The sequence below is a fragment of the Gadus chalcogrammus genome, chromosome 5 (genome assembly GCF_026213295.1).
Source record: "Gadus chalcogrammus isolate NIFS_2021 chromosome 5, NIFS_Gcha_1.0, whole genome shotgun sequence".
Lineage (NCBI taxonomy): Eukaryota > Metazoa > Chordata > Actinopteri > Gadiformes > Gadidae > Gadus > Gadus chalcogrammus.
The window spans coordinates 23109266-23127985 of NC_079416.1; the positions used below are offsets into that span (position 1 = coordinate 23109266).

The following is an 18720-nucleotide window of genomic DNA, read 5'->3' on the forward strand; positions in this document are numbered from 1 at the left end:
AATTTTCATTTGAAAAATGTACACATGCATATTGTCGCCTTTGCAAAATTGCATTATGTCAGCACTTTGAGGTGAGCTATAGACAGAATTTCACATAAGTTCAGGCACTGACTTATATGACCATATTAACCGCTGTGCTGACTACTTGTCCACAAGGAACTATGTGATTTTACTGTATAGATTTAGAGAAAATGTAATTTGAAAAACGTACACATGCATATTCTCGCCTTTGCAAATTGCATTATGTCAGCACTTTGAAGTGAGCTATAGACCGAATTTCACATAAGTTCAGGCACTGACTGATATGACCATACTAACTGGTGTACCGACTACTTGTACACACGGAACCATTTGATTTTACTGTATAGATTTAGAGAAAATGTCATTTGAAAAACGTACACATGCATATTCTCGCCTTTGCAAAATTGCATTATGTCAGCACTTTGAAGTGAGCTAAAGACCGAATTTCGCATAAGTTCAGGCACTGACTGATATGACCATATTAACCAGTGTGCTGACTACTTTTACACAAGGAACTATGTGATTTTACTGTATAGATTTTGAGAAATTTTCATTTGAAAAATGTACACATGCATATTGTCGCCTTTGCAAAATTGCATTATGTCAGCACTTTGAGGTGAGCTATAGACAGAATTTCACATAAGTTCAGGCACTGACTGATATGACCATACTAACTGGTGTACCGACTACTTGTACACAAGGAACTATGTGATTTTACTGTATGGATTTAGAGAAAATGTAATTTGAAAAACGTACACATGCATAGTCTCACCTTTGCAAATTGCATTATGTCAGCACTTTGAAGTGAGCTATAGACCGAATTTCACATAAGTTCAGGCACTGACTGATATGACCATACTAACTGGTGTACCGACTACTTGTACACACGGAACCATTTGATTTTACTGTATAGATTTAGAGAAAATGTCATTTGAAAAACGTACACATGCATATTCTCGCCTTTGCAAAATTGCATTATGTCAGCACTTTGAAGTGAGCTATAGACCGAATTTCACATAAGTTCAGGCACTGACTGATATCACCATATTAACCGGTGTGCTGACTACTTGTACACAAGGAACTATGTGATTTTACTGTATAGATTTAGAGAAAATGTCATTTGAAAAACGTACACATGCATATTCTCGCCTTTGCAAATTGCATTATGTCAGCACTTTGAAGTGAGCTAAAGACCGAATTTCGCATAAGTTCAGGCACTGACTGATATGACCATACTAACTGGTGTACCGACTACTTGTACACAATGAACCATTTGATTTTACTGTATAGATTTAGAGAAAATGTCATTTGAAAAACGTACGCATGCATATTCTGCTGGTCAATGGATTCGAAGGTCCGCACTGGCGGCCAACTTGCCACCGTCAGCTGCTCACCCATAACACTGTGTTGACTTGGTAGTGGTACATGCACTTTTTAAATAACCATAACCACCTTGCTACATTTTCAAACAGTTTGTTTTGTTATAAACATCAGAGATGTAGTTACGGCACTGTATACTTGATACTGATGAATAATTATGTTAGATTTTTTAAAAAGTTTAAATGTTCTAAAATAGGTACAATATTATAACCACGTTAATAATGTTTGTAAGAAACCAAACCGTTTGTAAACCGTTTGAAAATGTAGCAAGTTATGGTTATTTAAAAAGTACATGTACCACTACCAACACAATGTTATGGGTGAGCAGCTGACTGGCAAGATGTCCGCAAGTGCGGACATTCTAGACGCCGCCGTAAGACAGCTAGTGTTCTATATATCTACGCACGTAGGTGAAGGCTTTTATTTTGAAAACGTTGCGAGATACCAACCAAAGGATGTTTAGAGTAAAGGCGCACGAAGATTTTGTGTGACGGCTGGCTGAACCGCGGATGAACGAATGGCGGCTCACTTGACCGCAGTGCTGAGAGGGGCGGCTGAAAGTCAAACCGGTTCAGCTCACTTCCTCATAAGTTTGTCGCAGCTTGGAGCCTTTCTTTCTCCGCGTTTTAAACCTTTCACCTGATTAACTTTTTAAAGGTTTAAGTGTTTTATAAACACTTTAACCTCAGTTTTTTCCCTTACATTTATACTTGTATTACTTTATACCGTATGGACGCATTTTAATCACGGAATAGATAGGCTACGATAAGGTAAGGTAGGCCGACAGTATACTACCGTTTTTATTGTCTTTCGTTTATGCATATGATAATGAACAACCAGCTTACTATCGTTAATATTGACCTCATCTCGGTATATGTCTCCGTGTATCGCTTATCAATTAAAGACAGTTTACTGTAGAGAATGCAACCTTGGTTCATGTTTCACTGCTTTTCTGACCCGTGTGGTAAATCGAACACTGCGTTCAATATTCAAGTGATTCGTTTGATATCTTTTTTGCGTTGTAGTTTAAGCACAGTTACAGTCTCAAGGTGTTTAATAATTCATCTGTCATCTGCAGTACACATCTGTACTGTAGTGAGGGCAGTGCGGTTATGTTGTGGGGTTCATATCGATGGTCTATGACGTCCATAATGCTTTAGTGTGAAGCAGTCACAAAGATCTTCTCTCTCAATAAACGGCTAAAGTTCAAAAGGCAATTGAAGTGATGGATGAGTTGTGTTTGTGTCCAGGTCTCCAGTCTACTATGGATGAGGAGAGAGAAGAGGGGGGTCCTACCTCTAAGACCACTCTGTCTGGGGAACATGGCCGCCGGAGCAAAGCTAAGAGGTAAGAAGAGGATCTCTCTGTCTGTGACTGCTGTCACTCTCAGAGCTCAGCAGTGATGCATCATGACTCCATCATTAGTCTGAGTAAAAGGTGTGTGTGTGTGTGTGTGTGTGTGTGTGTGTGTGTGTGTGTGTGTGTGTGTGTGTGTGTGTGTGTGTGTGTGTGTGTGTGTGTGTGTGTGTGTGTGTGTGTGTGTGTGTTGAAGCCCAGAGAAGCAGGAGAGAACAGACCCCCCTGGACCCAGCTGTGTCTCCATGAAGAGTGGCTGGTCTATGGATATACCTGTTACCATTAAAGATGGACGCCCCTCCAGAGAGGAGAGGTAGGGGTTCAAACAGACGATGAAAACAGACCACTTGGTTGTTTTCAGACTACTAATATCTACGTGTGTGTGTGTGTGTGTGTGTGTGTGTGTGTGTGTGTGTGTGTGTGTGTGTGTGTGTGTGTGTGTGTGTGTGTGTGTGTGTGTGTGTGTGTGTGTGTGTGTGTGTGTGTTGTAGCCCAGAGCAGCAGCAGAGAACAGACTCCCCTGGACCCAGCTGTGTCTCCATGAAGAGTGGCTGGTCTATGGATATACCATTGGTGTTTAAAGATGGACGCCCCTCCAGCGAGGAGAGGTAGGGGGTTCAAACAGACGATGAAAACAGACCACTTGGTTGTTATCAGTCTCTACTGATACTCTACTGATCTACAAGTCTGGCGAAATAGAATTGTGTGTGTGTGTTCCCCAAAGACACCAGACGACGTCAAAGGTTACCAGTGCTCAGTCTCTGCAGCAACATCAAACAGAGCTGATCAAGGTGTGTAAATGTCCACCGAGACGTTTGACTTCAGCTCTCCATGAACATTAGAAAGCATCTCTTGTCCAGCGGGACGTGAATCCAGGAAAGATGCTTCTGATGTCCTCAGTGAGTTCAGAGTAAAGTTCTCCTTGATGTTTGTTCTGTTCCAGAGGGCTGAGGAGAACGCACACGCTTTTCTAGACAAGGAGCTGAAGAAGCTCTGGAGGGATCTCTTCTCAGATTACCCACAATGCTCAGAGAGTCAGAGGGAGGAGGAGGAGGAGGAGGTGGATGATAAGAAGGAGGAGCAGAGGAGGCGCGCCATAGAGGGAGTGGTGGACATCACAATCCTCTGCCTGATGGAGATGAACCAGGAGGAACTGGCCGACAAACTGTGGGGCGGTAAGAGGCTCTTATTTTGAAAACAGAGAAGAAATACACATTTTGAAGAGCAATAGGAGATTATTATTTGTTCTCTTCTGACTAAATTACATAATGTGAGACTTTCCAAACTATAATGTGAGACTTCAAACTTCAACATGGAGACAATCTTTCCTCTTTGGTGTTAAATGGTTTGATCCAGTATGTAGGGTTGTTGTGGGGTATCAGGTTAAATGGTTTGATCCGGATATGTAGGGTAATGGTGGGGGTCTCAGGTTAAAGAATGTTAAACATCATCATTACAGCACCAAATCCCCCGACCACATCACCCCCATTCTCGTTTAACTACACTGGCTCCCTGTCCAACACCGGACTGACCTTAAAACCCTTCTGCTCACCGACAAAGCCCCCCACAACGTGGCCCCCACTTATCTCCCCGACCTCCTCCAGGAGGACAGGCCCTGCCGCTCCCTTCGTCATCCTCAGCTGTTCTTACCCCCTCCAACCTGGGTCTCCTCACTGCTGTTCTTACCCCCTCCTACCTGGGTCTCCTCACTGCTGTTCTTACCCCCTCCTACCTGGGTCTCCTCACTGTTCTTACCCCCTCCTACCTGGGTCTCCTCACTGTTCTTACCCCCTCCTACCTGGGTCTCCTCACTGTTCTTACCCCCTCCTACCTGGGTCTCCTCACTGTTCTTACCCCCTCCTACCTGGGTCTCCTCACTGTTCTTACCCCCTCCTACCTGGGTCTCCTCACTGTTCTTACCCCCTCCTACCTGGGTCTCCTCACTGCTGTTCTTACCCCCTCCTACCTGGGTCTCCTCACTGCTGTTCTTACCCCCTCCTACCTGGGTCTCCTCACTGCTGTTCTTACCCCCTCCTACTTGGGTCTTATGTCTTGTTTTGATTATGCTGTTGGCGATGCAGCTCTTGCTGTTTTTGACCCTAGATTGTTTTATGAATTGTAAGGCGACCTTGGGTGTCATGAAAGGCGCCTTGAAATAAAATGTTATTCAATGTAATTATTAATATTATTATAATTATTAATAATAATATTAAACCTAAACTGCAGATCAACAGCAGAATAACTCAGTGGAAGAGATGCAACACTATCTTGTTATATCAGCATTTCATTTTACACCAATTCACTATCATTAGACCCAGTGTTTCCCACACATTGACGAGACTATGGCGGCTCGCCATAGTCTAATTTCGGCCGCCATAGTCTCTGCGTGCACATGAATTATTATTATTATTAAAAAATTTTTTTTTTTTTTTTTTTTTTGCTCAGGCGAAGTTTGAAGACATACACCCCCCCCCCCCCCCCCCCCCCCCGTCAACAATCGCTCCATACCCCCCCCCCCCCCCCCCCCCCCCCCCCCCCCCCCCCCCCCCCCCCCCCCCCCGGTCAACAATCGCTCCATACCCCCCCCCCCCCCCCCCCCCCCCCCCCCCCCCCGGTCAACAATCGCTCCATACCCCCCGTACCCAATCAACAATCGCCCCATACCAGCCCCCTTCCCCCCCCCCCCATAGTCTCCAAAATTTCTGTGGGAAACACTGATTAGACCAATCGTATTGCTCTGGAAAAACGAAAAGTCCTGAACATTTTGACTCTGTAACATGCAGTCTGTCACAACCAGCTTTTCTGACCACAAGTAATGAAGCCACTAAATATCATGAAATTGATAATTCAACAGGAAATATTGACATGTTCCAACTGATGCCACCGTCCACTAACTGATGTCTAATGTTTTTTTCTCATTTAGGAGCTGCTGCTGTCGAGTGCCAACATAAAATCAAGTCTCATTTGAAGAAGAAGTTCTGGTGTGTGTTTGAGGGAATCGCTAAAGCAGGTCATTCAACACCTCTGAATGAGTTCTACACAGAGATCTTCATCACAGAGAGAGGCAGTGGAGAGGTCAACAAGGAACATGAGGTCAGACGGATTGAAACCGCTTCCAGGAAACCAGCCAATGAAGGAACACCAATCAAATGTGCCGACCTCTTTAAACCCTTACCTGGACACGATCAACCAATCAGGACAATAATGACAACTGGAGTGGCCGGTATTGGTAAAACCATCTTAACACACAAGTTCATCCTGGACTGGGCTGAAGAACAAGCCAACCACGACATACACTTTACATTTCTCCTCACTTTCAGAGAGCTGAATTTACTGAAAGGAGAACAATTTAGCTTGGTGGAACTTCTTCATCACTTCTTTATTGAGACCAAAGAAGCAGGAATCTGCAGATACGACCGGTTCCAAGTTGTCTTCATCTTGGATGGACTGGATGAGTGTCGACTTCCTCTGGACTTCCAGAACAACAAGATATGGAATGATGTCACAAAGTCCACCTCGGTGGACATGCTGCTGACAAACCTCATCAGGGGCCACCTGCTACCCTCTGCTTGCGTCTGGATAACCACACGCCCTGCGGCAGCCAATAAGATCCCTGCTCATTGTGTTGACATGGTGACAGAGGTGAGAGGGTTCACCGACCAACAGAAGGAGGACTACTTCAGGAAGAGATTCAAAGATGAGACGCTGGCCAGCACAATCATCACCCATGTCAAGAAATCACGAAGCCTCCACATCATGTGTCACATCCCAGTATTCTGTTGGATCACTGTTACAGTCCTGGAGGACTTCTTCAAAACATCCCAGATAGGAGAAGAGACGCCCAAGACCGTGACTCAGATGTACAGCCACTTCCTGAGGGTTCAGTCCATACAGGGGGACAGGAAGTATCGTTTGTTAACTGAAACAGACACAAACTGGACTGCACAGAGCAGGGAGATCATTGTTTCTCTGGGAAAACTGGCTTTTAACCAGCTGGAGAGTGGCAACCTGATCTTCTACGAGGCAGACCTGGTAAAGTGTGACATTGATATCAGAGCAGCCTCAGTGTACTCAGGAGTGTTCACCCAGATCTTTAAAGAGGAGTGTGGGCTGTACCTGGACAAGGTGTTCTGCTTTGTCCATCTGAGCCTCCAGGAGTTTCTGGCTGCTCTTTATGTCTTTTGGTCCTTCATCCACAATGGTGTCAATCTGCTCTCAGAAGAACCACCAACCTCCAGTGAAGATGAACTCCTCCTCTACCAGAGTGCTGTGGACAAGGCCTTACAGAGTGAGAACGGACACCTGGACTTGTTCCTCCGCTTCCTCCTGGGCCTCTCTCTGGAGACCAATCAGATTCTCCTACGAGGTCTGCTAGGACAGACAAGAAGTAGCTCACAGACCAACAAGGGAACAGTGTCTTACATCAAGCATAAGTTAGATGGTAATCTCTCTCCAGAGAGAAGCATCAATCTGTTTCACTGTCTGAATGAGCTGAACGACCGTTCTCTAGTGGAGGAGATCCAACAGTCCCTGACATCAGGAAGTCTATTCAAAACGCATGTGTCTCCTGCTCAGTGGTCAGCTCTGGTCTTCATCTTACTGACATCAGAAGAGGAGCTGGACGTGTTTGACCTGAAGAAATACAAAGCTTCAGAGGAGGGTCTTCTGAGGCTGCTGCCAGTGATCAAAGCCTCCAAAAGATCACTGTAGGTTTACTTATAATAATGTATGACAATACACAACACAATATACCTGATAGTAGAATATATAAGTTATAACTAACAAAACATATCTGTAGGTTCACTAATAACATGTATTACAATCAACCCACTAACCCACTTTTCTAATAAAGATGGAAGACAATAACTTAATTACGTTAAAAGTAAAAGTTACGCAGATTATTAAATTAACATTTAAGGATCTAATGGAGTTCAATTAATAAAACATATCTTATTAAAGCTTTTATAACTTTTAGCCAACAATGTTATAATTTATTCCGTTATTGGCTGGTTATTACGTTATTGGCTTTGTATAAAAAATATTTAGAAAATGTAATAACTGAGCCAATAATGCAATAAATTAGGTATCTCTTTATTTTATTTTCAATTTCTGGAGAGAATTTGTCACACTTACCGTATTTTCCGGACTATACGTCGCTCCCGAGTATAAGTCGCATCAGTCAAAAAATGCTCCATGACGAGGAAAAAAACATATATACGTTGCATCGGTGTACAAGTCGCATTTATTTTTAAACATTTAAACAAGAACGTTTAGTCTGGAGAGACTGAATGAAATTGCAATAGCAATATAGGTGTGTCGGTCCCTCGTAGTTCTGAGAGTATACCGAATTCAGTGACACCGGGATTCCACCGGACGCGTATGCGCCGCGGTCAGATGCCTTCACAATTCCAGCGGAGGGCTCCAGTTTTCGCCGGCCAAGTCATGCGCTGTGATGTGTGACAGCTATGTTGCACAAAATTGCAGCTAAGGCTGGGGTAGCTTTGGTTGAACCAGAGGACATTGAGGACGAGAATATAATTTATTCGGTGGTGCAGTAGGCTTGCAGCGTTCAGTTGTAGGCCTAATGAATGACGGTGCCCTCTTGCGGCCGAGGATTATGTACGCACAATTTTGGCATATAAGTCGCTTCGAAATATAAGTCGCAGGGCAAGCCAAACTACAAAAAAACCGCGACTTATAGTCCGGAAAATACGGTAGCCTTATTATTGCATCTTGCTTAAATATCTGACCTAACAGTTACCCCTCCACCCTCATACCCCCTCCAGAGGATGCCTTAAAGGAGCAAAGAGTGAATTTGGATTTATACGTTACTCTTAGGGTTCTGTTATAATAATAGTAAGCAGCCAATAACGTAATAAGTTATAACATTATTGGCAAAAAGTTATAACGGTATTGGCTCAACAACTTTATTACATTGTTGGCTAGTTATTAAGTTATTGGCTTTATTACATTTACATTTTTATGTTATTGGCATTTATTACTTAATTGGCCACTATAACGTTATTGGTTGCTACACACATCCTCCATTAAGTTTAAAGTAAAAGATGTGGGTCATTCTAATCACAGTCCCTAACATATTGTGTTATGTGTGTGCAGGCTGAATGGCTGTCGTCTGTCAGAGAGATGCTGTGAAGCTCTGGCCTCAGTTCTCAGCTCCAACTCCTGTAGTCTGAGAGAGCTGGACGTGAGTTCCAACGATCTGCAGGATTCAGGAGTGAAGCTGCTCTCTGCTGGACTGGGGAGTCCACACTGTACACTGGAAACCCTCAGGTCAGTTTCACTCAATATCTCAAACAGTTGCACCACAAGTTCTACATCAGGGGACATTGAGCAGATTTCCTGGACTGGGCTGAAGAACAAGCCAACCACGACATACACTTTACATTTCTCCTCACTTTGAGAGAGCTGAATTTACTGAAAGGGGAACAATTTAGCTTGGTGGAACTACTTCATCCAGGGCTCTACAATGCGCCCATTTCACTCGCATTTGCGAGTGAATATTTCGGCGTGCGAACGAGAAAAACAAAACAGGAGCACGCGTGCGAGTGACTTCTCCACAGCGCACTATACTGTGCGTTCACACCAAACGCGAAGGGGCGAAACGATTCCAAACAAAGCAGCGATTCCATTTGCATCGCGACACTTTTGCCCGGCACTGGCGAGCGCGTTCACGTGGATTTCAGGTGGATTTGCAGCACGCCACTTTTGCTCGAGTTGAAACTTTGCCGCCACATTCGCGTGATGACAGCCAATCAGCGTTCAACAGCGTGGCCACTGAGTGACGTGCGTAACGTAACAGCCAATCAGTTTTCAACCTGCCAACCGTTCCCTGCAGTGCAGTCCGGGGTGAACCGCAGCATGGAGGAGAAAGGGATTGTTGCCGTTTGCGACTCCCCGAGCTCAATATAGAATATTATACAATGGGGGACCTAAATCCAGCGATCTGATTGGTTCCCAACTGTTGTATAAAGAGCGTATACATAACTGCTATGACGCCCGATCATTTTGTGAAAGTTTGCATATCACTCCGCGCCTGGAAGTAGAAACAGTTACAAAGTAAAACGTGTTGGATGATGGAGAGGGTGTAAATGTTGTTACTCCGGGAGTGAGCAAGGCGATGGAGAGACTAACGAAAGCTTAGGCACACGGCGAGTGAACTGCTCCATAGGATAAATTGCCGGCGAACCGCTCTATCGGAGCCTTCTCTCGGAGGGACGCTAAAGTGTGTTGCATAGCGACCGTCGATGCATAGCGGCAGCCAGGAGGGACTACTTTTTTGTATTCTTTAACAAAACGGCTACTTTGACTTTCTTTGTTTCTTTTTAAATGTAGTGTGTCTATGAATTTCGTTTCGCCATAACAGTAACCATTGTATAAAAGCAATAGATCACTTCAGTCAGTGGCATGTGCTCATTATACCAATGTGAAGGGGGTCGCCGGTCCTCCGCTGCGCGTCGGGGCCGGACAACGCCCCTTAACAGTGGTATAATGAGCACATACCACAGCCTGGCGGGATCTATTGCTTAAGTATATAATATATTATAATTGTATTGTATATATAATATCACGGCCAAAAGCTCTGTGCACCTCCGGATGGCCGTAGCGCGGGGAGCGCTGCGGGAGGGTTTAGCGGGTTTGTTTACCTACGTTGCTATGGTTACCAGTCTTGTGTGTCCCAACGGTTTATTAGGTATCTAAATCGCTGTCTAATCAATACTTCATTCACTGCCTTTTCCGTGGTCATTACAATATTATGAATAGACTAGGTGGAGAAAGTTAATGCTGTTACTGTAGTCTATAAAGTCTACAAATTCAACCCCCTACTGGTTGAAGGATTTCGGGTGGCTAGTTTATGATGCCAAGTCTGTACATTTTGTAAGGAAGCCCCATCGGCAATGGCAGGCTCCTCTCTGTTTATAACGGGGAACCCTAATCTGATACGCGATGCTGTGGTGAAACACATCGAGTCCACTAGGCATTCTCGCTGTCCCGATTTCTATATAAATCGAACCCAGTCCCAGCCCAATAACCCTGGTACGGTGGAAGCCGAAATTGGTGCTGTTTTGTGTAGCCTAAATGTCATCTCCCTATTTATTAGTCTTAATTTTGCTTTAGTAAATTGGTGCTGTTGATGTGTGCAATTTCTGCAGGCTGATAAATGTTCTAAACAAAAACCTATTGTGCACCTACATTTTTTAACTTGGGGGCACGAGTGCTCCTGAAAAAAAGTGAAAAATCCTCCATTAAGTTCAAAGTAAAAGATGTGGGTCATTCTAATCACAGTCCCTAACATATTGTGTTATGTGTGTGCAGGCTGAATGGCTGTAATCTGTCAGAGAGATGCTGTGAAGCTCTGGCCTCAGTTCTCAGCTCCAACTCCTGTAATCTGAGAGAGCTGGACGTGAGTTCCAACGATCTGCAGGATTCAGGAGTGAAGCTGCTCTCTGCTGGACTGGGGAGTCCACACTGTAGACTGGAAACTCTCAGGTCAGTTTCACTCAATGGTCAAACAGTTACACCACAAGTTCCACATCAGAGGACGGTTATATAACTCAGCACCTGTGATGACCACATCCGTGATTTTGTATCATTGGAGATTTAACACCTTTTTATTAGGTGGATATTGTAATACATCCATATGCCTGCAACCTATCAATTATAAAAATAAAAATGAGCTCAGAATATAATTATATTGCCCCCCCACTGTCCCCCGTATACGGAACAGTGATAGTTTAGTGCAGGGGGTCTTCGGAGGGTCTTACCCCTAGTTGGACACCTCAGACCCCCTGAAAGCCTCAACAGAAACATTTTAGAGGGTCTCTGGAAAGATATAAAAAAAACGTGTTTTAAAGCTTAATATATCCAGTGGGGGTGTGCACGGGTACACGTGTACATGTGTAACTGGTTAGTAAATCATAAGAATAACGACTGTCTTTAAACTCGCAGATAAAATTGCTGCATTTAAAGCCAAGCTTGATTAGTGGGGACAACGAGTGGACAGGGGAGTATTCGATATGTTCCAAACATTAGTGGGGATTTTGGGAGAGACTGAGGCAGGGCACATTCTCTCGCAGCTGGTGCGCGATCACCTTGTTCGCTTTCAAATGAATTCGAACCTCACTTCCCATCCTCCAAAGATCCACGGCAAACGAATGAGTGGATCCGCAACCTATTTGTCAATGTCCCGAACCACTTGTCAGTGCAGGAGGAAGATCAATTGATCGAAACAGCAAATGATGGTGGTCTTAAAAGTGTGTTTGAGCAAACCTCTCTGGCGGGTTTTTGGATCAAAACCAAAGCGGAATATCCCGAGATATCCATAAAAGCGCTGAAAACGTTGCTTCCATTTCCCACCACGTACCTATGCAAGACCGGGTTTTCCGCAATGACTGCAACTAAAACAAAATTCTGCAATCGATTAGACATATCAAACACTGTCTTCCATCACCTCCAGATGGAACCTTCTTGTTGCAGGGAAACAAGCACAGGGCTCCCACTGATTAAAATGAATTGTACCCTATTCTGTGGCCTCACAAACACGCCAAACTGACATATTGTGCATGTTTACACTTGATAGATGTTACTTCAAGTTTAGTTCAATATATTATTATATATTATTAGTTAATTTTTCACTTGTTCAAATTCACGTTCTTTTTTAAGAGTTTGTTACCTTCACTGTTCATTGTGCACTGTTCAACACTAGATGAAAATATCAACAAATTGGTAACCCCTGCGCAACATAACCCAACCCCCCCCCCCCTCTGTGCGCAATCTGTTTTCGTGGGGCCCAAGTTGCCCGGGCCGCGGTGCCCGTGGTTCCCGGGCCATTCATTCATTCGTTCACGGGGCACGGCGGGAGTCGCGGGAGTGCCGTGGTCCTGGTCAAGGATCTAGTCTCTCTCTCTCATCGCTCTGGAAGTTTAATTGGGTTTATTACAGTGATGGACAGTGCCGTTAGCCAATCAGAGTGAGACATTTGCATGTCATGACTATTTTAATATTTTTTTCACCAAAACGGACTCAGAGGGCATTCATTGCTATTAGTGACCACCGCAAAATCAATGAAAAACGATGCATTAATAGCTTTAAGCAATATAACACGAGTGTGAGTGGGGTTGTTAGTTTATTAAAAATAAATGATGGGGGGGGGGGGGGGGGGGGGGGGGGCGCCAGAGGATCAGGGTAAGGTCCGGTATGCTCAAAAAAGATTGAGAACCACTGGTCTATAGCATATAACCGCGTTGTCTGATTACAGTTTAATTCATTTTTCCCAATTTACCAGCTCTCGTTTTGAAGAATAATCACCGCACCATTCGTTTCAATGGGAATAGCGACGGTCTATACTTTCAACATAAAGTGTACATATTTATAATTTGAAATCCGTCCCAGCCTTTATACCACCGATACTATAGGGTCTATACTAGCATATAACCGCGTTTTCTTATTACAGTTTAATGTAACAGTAAGCTGAAAACATCCTAATTAACACCGCAACTGCAAATGAACCACATGGAGATAACCACGGCAACCGGTCAAACAAAAGTTATTTTTTGCGATCATTCTGCTCGCGCATCGATAAACAAATAATCCCCCTATAGCGCGACTGCGGTCCATTAATTAATAAAGAAACGGTTAACCGTGTACACGAAAAAGTAGGGGTTGTGTAAACGTTTACATTTTTTTGTAACCCCCTAATATCCATTACTCATTATCTTAATTGCTAATTCTTTATCCACAAATATGGTCCCTTCAATGGACCAGGAAGTGCTTCATAAAAGGACCTTCTACGTCATCAAGGCAACGGCACCCGTGTTTGGAGTAGGACTTTCACTAAGTGGTTGGCAGACTGGAAAAACACAGGATTTTACACGTGTGTGTGTGTGTGTGTGTGTGTGTGTGTGTGTGTGTGTGTGTGTGTGTGTGTGTGTGTGTGTGTGTGTGTGTGTGTGTGTGTGTGTGTGTGTGTGTGTGTGTGTGTGTGTGTGTGTGTGTGTGTGTGTGTGTGTAGCTTGTCTGGCTGCCTGGTCACACAGGAAGGCTGTGCTTCACTGGCCTCAGCTCTGAGCTCCAACCCCTCCCATCTGAGAAAGCTGGACCTGAGCTACAATCACCCAGGAGACTCTGGAGCTGCGCTGCTCTCTGCTGGACTGGAGGATCCACGCTGGAGACTGGACACTCTCAGGTATGGAGAGGACAGCTCACCACTCAGGGACAAAGTCTCCTACTAGGATTCATGCTGCTAGATGAAGTGGTTTGAAGAGGCAGCTGTCACTCATGTTGTGTAGAACGTGATGAGACGGCAGATGATGAAGGTGAATGTTTCAACATGCTGCTCTCACTTTGTTTCCCCGCCAGTGTGGAGCACGGTGGAGTGTGGAGGCTGAAACCAGCTTTAAAGAAGTGTAAGTGTCTGTTTGATTCATCACATCACACACTCACTATTGAGACGGGAAGTCCATCCACACAGCAGGAAGTGAGGTCACATCCTACTGGAAATGAAGATGATGGCTGACCTCATGTATCTTCCGTATATTAATACTGTCGACCATCACAGTTAAACCTACTAGTATAAAACCCGTAGTATAAAAAGCAGGTATTACATTGTTACATTCAGGGGGGGGCAACCGGGCTGAGGGGGAGGACTAGGGGGGGGGGGCTGGGGGGGGAGGGGGGTGACCGGGCTGAGGGGGGGCTGAGGTGGGGGGGGTGACCGGGCTGAGGGGGGAGGGGGAGGGGGGATAAAGGGGCTGAGGGAGAGGGGGAGGGGGGGTGACCGGGCTGAGGGGCCGGTGAGGGGGAGGGGGTGCTGTGGGGGGGGTTGAGGGGGAGGGGGGGTGAAGGGGCTGAGGGGGGAGGGGTGTGACCGGGCTGAGGGGCGCAGTGAGGGGGTGGGGAAGCGGGGCTAAGGGGGCTGAGGGGGGGAGAGAGGGGGAGGGGAAGCAGGGCTGAGGGGGCTGAGGGGGGGAGAGAGGGGGAGGGGAAGCGGGGATGAGGGGGCTGAGGGGGGGAGAGAGGGGGAGGGGAAGCGGGGCTGAGGGGGCTGAGGGGGGGAGGGATGAGGGGGGGGGAGGCTGAAGAAGAAGAGAGCGATCATCACAGTTAAACCTACTTATATAAAACCCAGCAGGTATTACATTGTTACATTCAGGGGGGGGCAACCGGGCTGAGGGGGAGGACTAGGGGGGGCGGGGGAGGGGGGGCTGAGGTGGGGGGGGTGACCGGGCTGAGGGGGGAGGGGGAGGGGGGATGAAGGGGCTGAGGGAGAGGGGGAGGGGGGGTGACCGGGCTGAGGGGCCGGTGAGGGGGAGGGGGGGCTGTGGGGGGGAGGGGGGGTGAAGGGGCTGAGGGAGAGGGAGAGGGGGAGGAGGGAGGGGGGGCTGTGGGGGGGAGGGGGGGTGAAGGGGCTGAGGGAGAGGGGGAGGAGGGAGGGGGGGCTGTGGGGGCGAGGGGGGGTGAAGGGGCTGAGGGAGAGGGGGAGGAGGGGCTGTGGGGGGGTGAAGGGGCTGAGGGAGAGGGGGAGGAGGGAGGGGGGGCTGTGGGGGGGTAGGGGGGGTGACCGGGCTGAGGGGCCGGTGAGGGGGAGGAGGGAGGGGGGGCTGTGGGGGGGGTTGAGGGGGAGGGGGAGGGGGGGTGAAGGGGCTGAGGGGGGAGGGGTGTGACCGGGCTGAGGGGCGCAGTGAAGGGGAGGGGGAGGGGGAGGGGAAGCGGGGCTGAGGGGGGTTGGTGAGGGGGAGGGGCTGAGGGGGGGAGGGATGAGGGGGGTTGGTGAGGGGGAGGGGCTGAGGGGGGGAGGGATGAGGGGGGTTGGTGAGGGGGAGGGGGAGAGGGATGAGGGGGGGGGGGGGCTGAAGAAGAAGAGAGAGCGATCACAAAAAGAGTCTGAAAGAGAATAAAAAGAAGAAGAGCAGCCTGGATCCAAGGGGAGATGTTTGTTGTTGATCTGTTCATAATATTGTCGTTGTTTTCATAACGTTGTTGTTGAGGTGTGTGTATCTATGTATGTGTACATATGTATATGTATGTATGTGTTCATATCTATGTATATGTACATAGAGCGCAGGAGAACAGCACTAGTGATGATGATGAGGATGAAGAGCGGTTCAGCAGCTCATCATGTCTGGTTCTCCCTCAGATGCCTGTGACCTCACACTGGACCCCAACACGGCCTACAGACAACTCTCTCTGTCTGAGGACAACAGGAAGGTGACGCGGGTTGGAGAGGTCCAGTCGTATCCGTATCACCCAGACAGATTTGACTCCCTGCCCCAGGTGTTGGGTAGAGAGGCTCTGACTGGCCGCTGTTACTGGGAGGTAGAGTGGGAAAGACGGGTTGTTATAGGAGTGACATACAGAGGAATCACAAGGAGAGGAGCGGGTGGTGACAGCGACCTTGGAGGGAACAACAAGTCCTGGAGTCTTTATTGTTATGATGGTGGTTACTCTGCCCGGTACAACGGTAGAGGGACAGCCCTCCCCCTCCCCCCCGCTGGCTCCACCAGAGTAGGAGTGTATCTGGACCGGCCTGCTGGCTCTCTGTCCTTCTACAGAGTGTCCCCAGGTGGAGGAGGGTCCTCAGACACACTGACACACCTCCACACCTTCTGGTCCTCCTTCACCCAGGAGGACCTCCTCCCGGGGGTGAGGGTATTAGAGGTAGAGGTGAGCAGCGTCTCTGTGATCCCTCAGCGGTAGAGGGGGGGGGTGGGGGTTGTAGAAAAAGAAAACGGGCGCGGGGGAGGAGGACACACACACACACACGCGCACACACACACAGAGAGGACTGATGACTCAGTGTCTGTGTTTACACACAATTACATTGTGTCTGTCTGTCTGTCTGTCTGTCTGTCTGTCTGTCTGTCTGTCTGTCTGTCTGTCTGTCTGTCTGTCTGTCTGTCTGTCTGTCTGTCTGTCTGTCTGTCTGTTCTTTAAAGTATAGCATGATAAACCATGAAAATACTTTTAAGATCTCCCACAGTTAGATAAGCACATTTATTATTTGTAATGTATATAAAATACCTATTGATGGTTCATCTTTGTATATTTTCAGACTTCACCAGTTTTGGTCTTAAGGGCTCTTATATCATAATTGTTGTCATAATCCTGACTTACATCCTGATTTAAAGCAGATTCTATGTTTTATTCTTAATAACCAAGTGGTCTATGGGATAATGTTGCATGTTGTAAATTACTTTGATTTTTTTGGGTTCCGTTTGGAACCAAGTGGCTGCAGAACATGTTCAGTTATTAAAGATACGTGCACACCTGTTGATGATTTGTAAAGTCTGCTGCTTCTATTGTTTTAGTCCTTGTGTTTATTGTGTACATGTAAGGGACTATTTTTCTGTCTCATTTGTTAGTGAAGCATAATTGCAATAAACAACTCAGTGGATCCAACTGAATGTTCTCGTGTGTTCAGCCGATGATTTCTTGTTTTATTAGTGATTAATGCTTCCATCAGTGCCTTAAGAATAATAAGATATTAATCAGAAATTAAAAATAGAGCAACAAATGTTGTTCTGATATTATTCTGGGACCTCCTCCCTGGGTTTTGGTTGGGGGGGGGGGGGCTCTGTGTCGGTTGTAGAAAGAAAACACAGACAGACGACCGGACTCTCTGTCTCTGTCTCTGTCTCTGTCTCTGTCTCTCTCTCTCCCCCCTCCCCCCCCCCCCCCCCCCCCCCCCCCCCTCTCTCTCTCCCCTCCCCCCCCCCCCCTCTCTCCAGAGCGTCCGCGGGTGTCTCTGCTCCAGAGGAGCCCCTCCTCCCCAGTGGTGTGCCATGCTACAGGCTTCTACCCTGACAGGGTGGTGGTGTTCTGGAGGAGAGACGGCCAGGAGCTCCATGAGCAGGTGGACCCCGGGGAGGTCCTCCCCAACCACGACGGGACCTTCCAGGTCAGCGTGGACCTGAACCTCACGGCCGTCCCACAGGAGGACTGGGGGAGGTACGAGTGTGTGGTCCAGCTGAAAGGCATCGAGGACATCCCCACCCCCCTGGACCCCGCCCTCATCAGGACCAACGGGGGTAAGACTGGTGTTGGAGGGGATGGAGGTGGTGGATTGTGGGTAAATGAGTTCCATGAATAGGGCTAGGCTCAGATCAGTCCCTGAGTGACCCTGAGCTCCAGAACACATTTTAGAGGAATAGTTACACTGACGTTGTGTAGCATCACGTGACCGTAGACCTGGGGTTCAATGATGGAGGGATGGACGGGGAGGGTCTGTAATAACATCTATTATTCCACACCTGATTTTATTTTCTTGATTTACCTTCAAGGCAAGAGTCACCTCCTTGTTTTCATCCTCGTTGGTGTCGCTGTTGCTGCTGTTGTTGTTGCTGCTGTTGTTGTTGCTGCTGCTGCTGTTGGAGTCTTTGTGTACCAGAAGAGGAACGGTGAGTGGATCAAACTCTCCAGGAGGACAAACACCTGATCTCCACCTGCTCTTACTTCCTGTCCCCTTCCTAGAATCTGATTGGTTGTCTTCATACACTGGAGGTCTGGTGGTAGAAACCTCTCCACCTCTGAATGATGAACCTTCTCCAAAGTCCACAGAGATGTTGTCGCATTAAGAATATGTAAGGAATAATCACAGAGAGGCCGGGCAAATAAACAGTTTGATATGCCCGGCTCGTGAACGGCTTACCGCCCGAGACGAAGTCGAGGGCGGTAACCTTCCGCGAGCCGGGCATATCAAACTGTTTATTGCCCTGCCTTGAGGTGATTATTCCGTTTATTCTACTTCGCGCCGGCCAACATAATAAAACAATTCATATACTTTAATAATTAGCCTTTTTCTTATTCGTATTGCATGCTTATTAAATGTATGCTCTGTTTAAGTTAATCTCCCTCGAAAAGTAGTTCCCTTTAGAACTACGGTGAATAACGTTAGCTCAACGGTAGATAACGCGTTTCTATAGCAACCACACAAGGTTGCAACTGATC

At 46.9% G+C, this 18720-nt stretch overlaps 2 protein-coding genes across 4 annotated transcripts in view; both read left to right on the plus strand.

The window, feature by feature from the left end:
* Positions 1-18720, plus strand: part of LOC130382363 (H-2 class I histocompatibility antigen, Q9 alpha chain-like) — a 66770-nt gene that overhangs the window by 21796 nt on the left and 26254 nt on the right. For 2 of the 3 annotated variants that reach the window (XM_056590054.1, XM_056590057.1), the window contains exon 4: positions 17502-17801. In XM_056590054.1, the coding sequence (XP_056446029.1) occupies positions 17502-17801 (300 nt within the window). Of the gene's footprint in view, positions 1-17501; positions 17802-18053; positions 18224-18720 lie in introns of those variants that run through there. The other variant, XM_056590059.1, reaches the window with a different exon arrangement.
* LOC130382362 (protein NLRC3-like) lies at positions 1501-8867 on the plus strand. The gene is made up of 7 exons (XM_056590053.1): positions 1501-2171; positions 2652-2748; positions 2954-3070; positions 3249-3365; positions 3482-3548; positions 3701-3932; positions 5681-8867. The coding sequence occupies exons 2-7, from the start codon at positions 2666-2668 to the stop codon at positions 7465-7467; spliced, it is 2403 nt and encodes an 800-aa protein (XP_056446028.1). The 5' UTR covers positions 1501-2171; positions 2652-2665; the 3' UTR covers positions 7468-8867.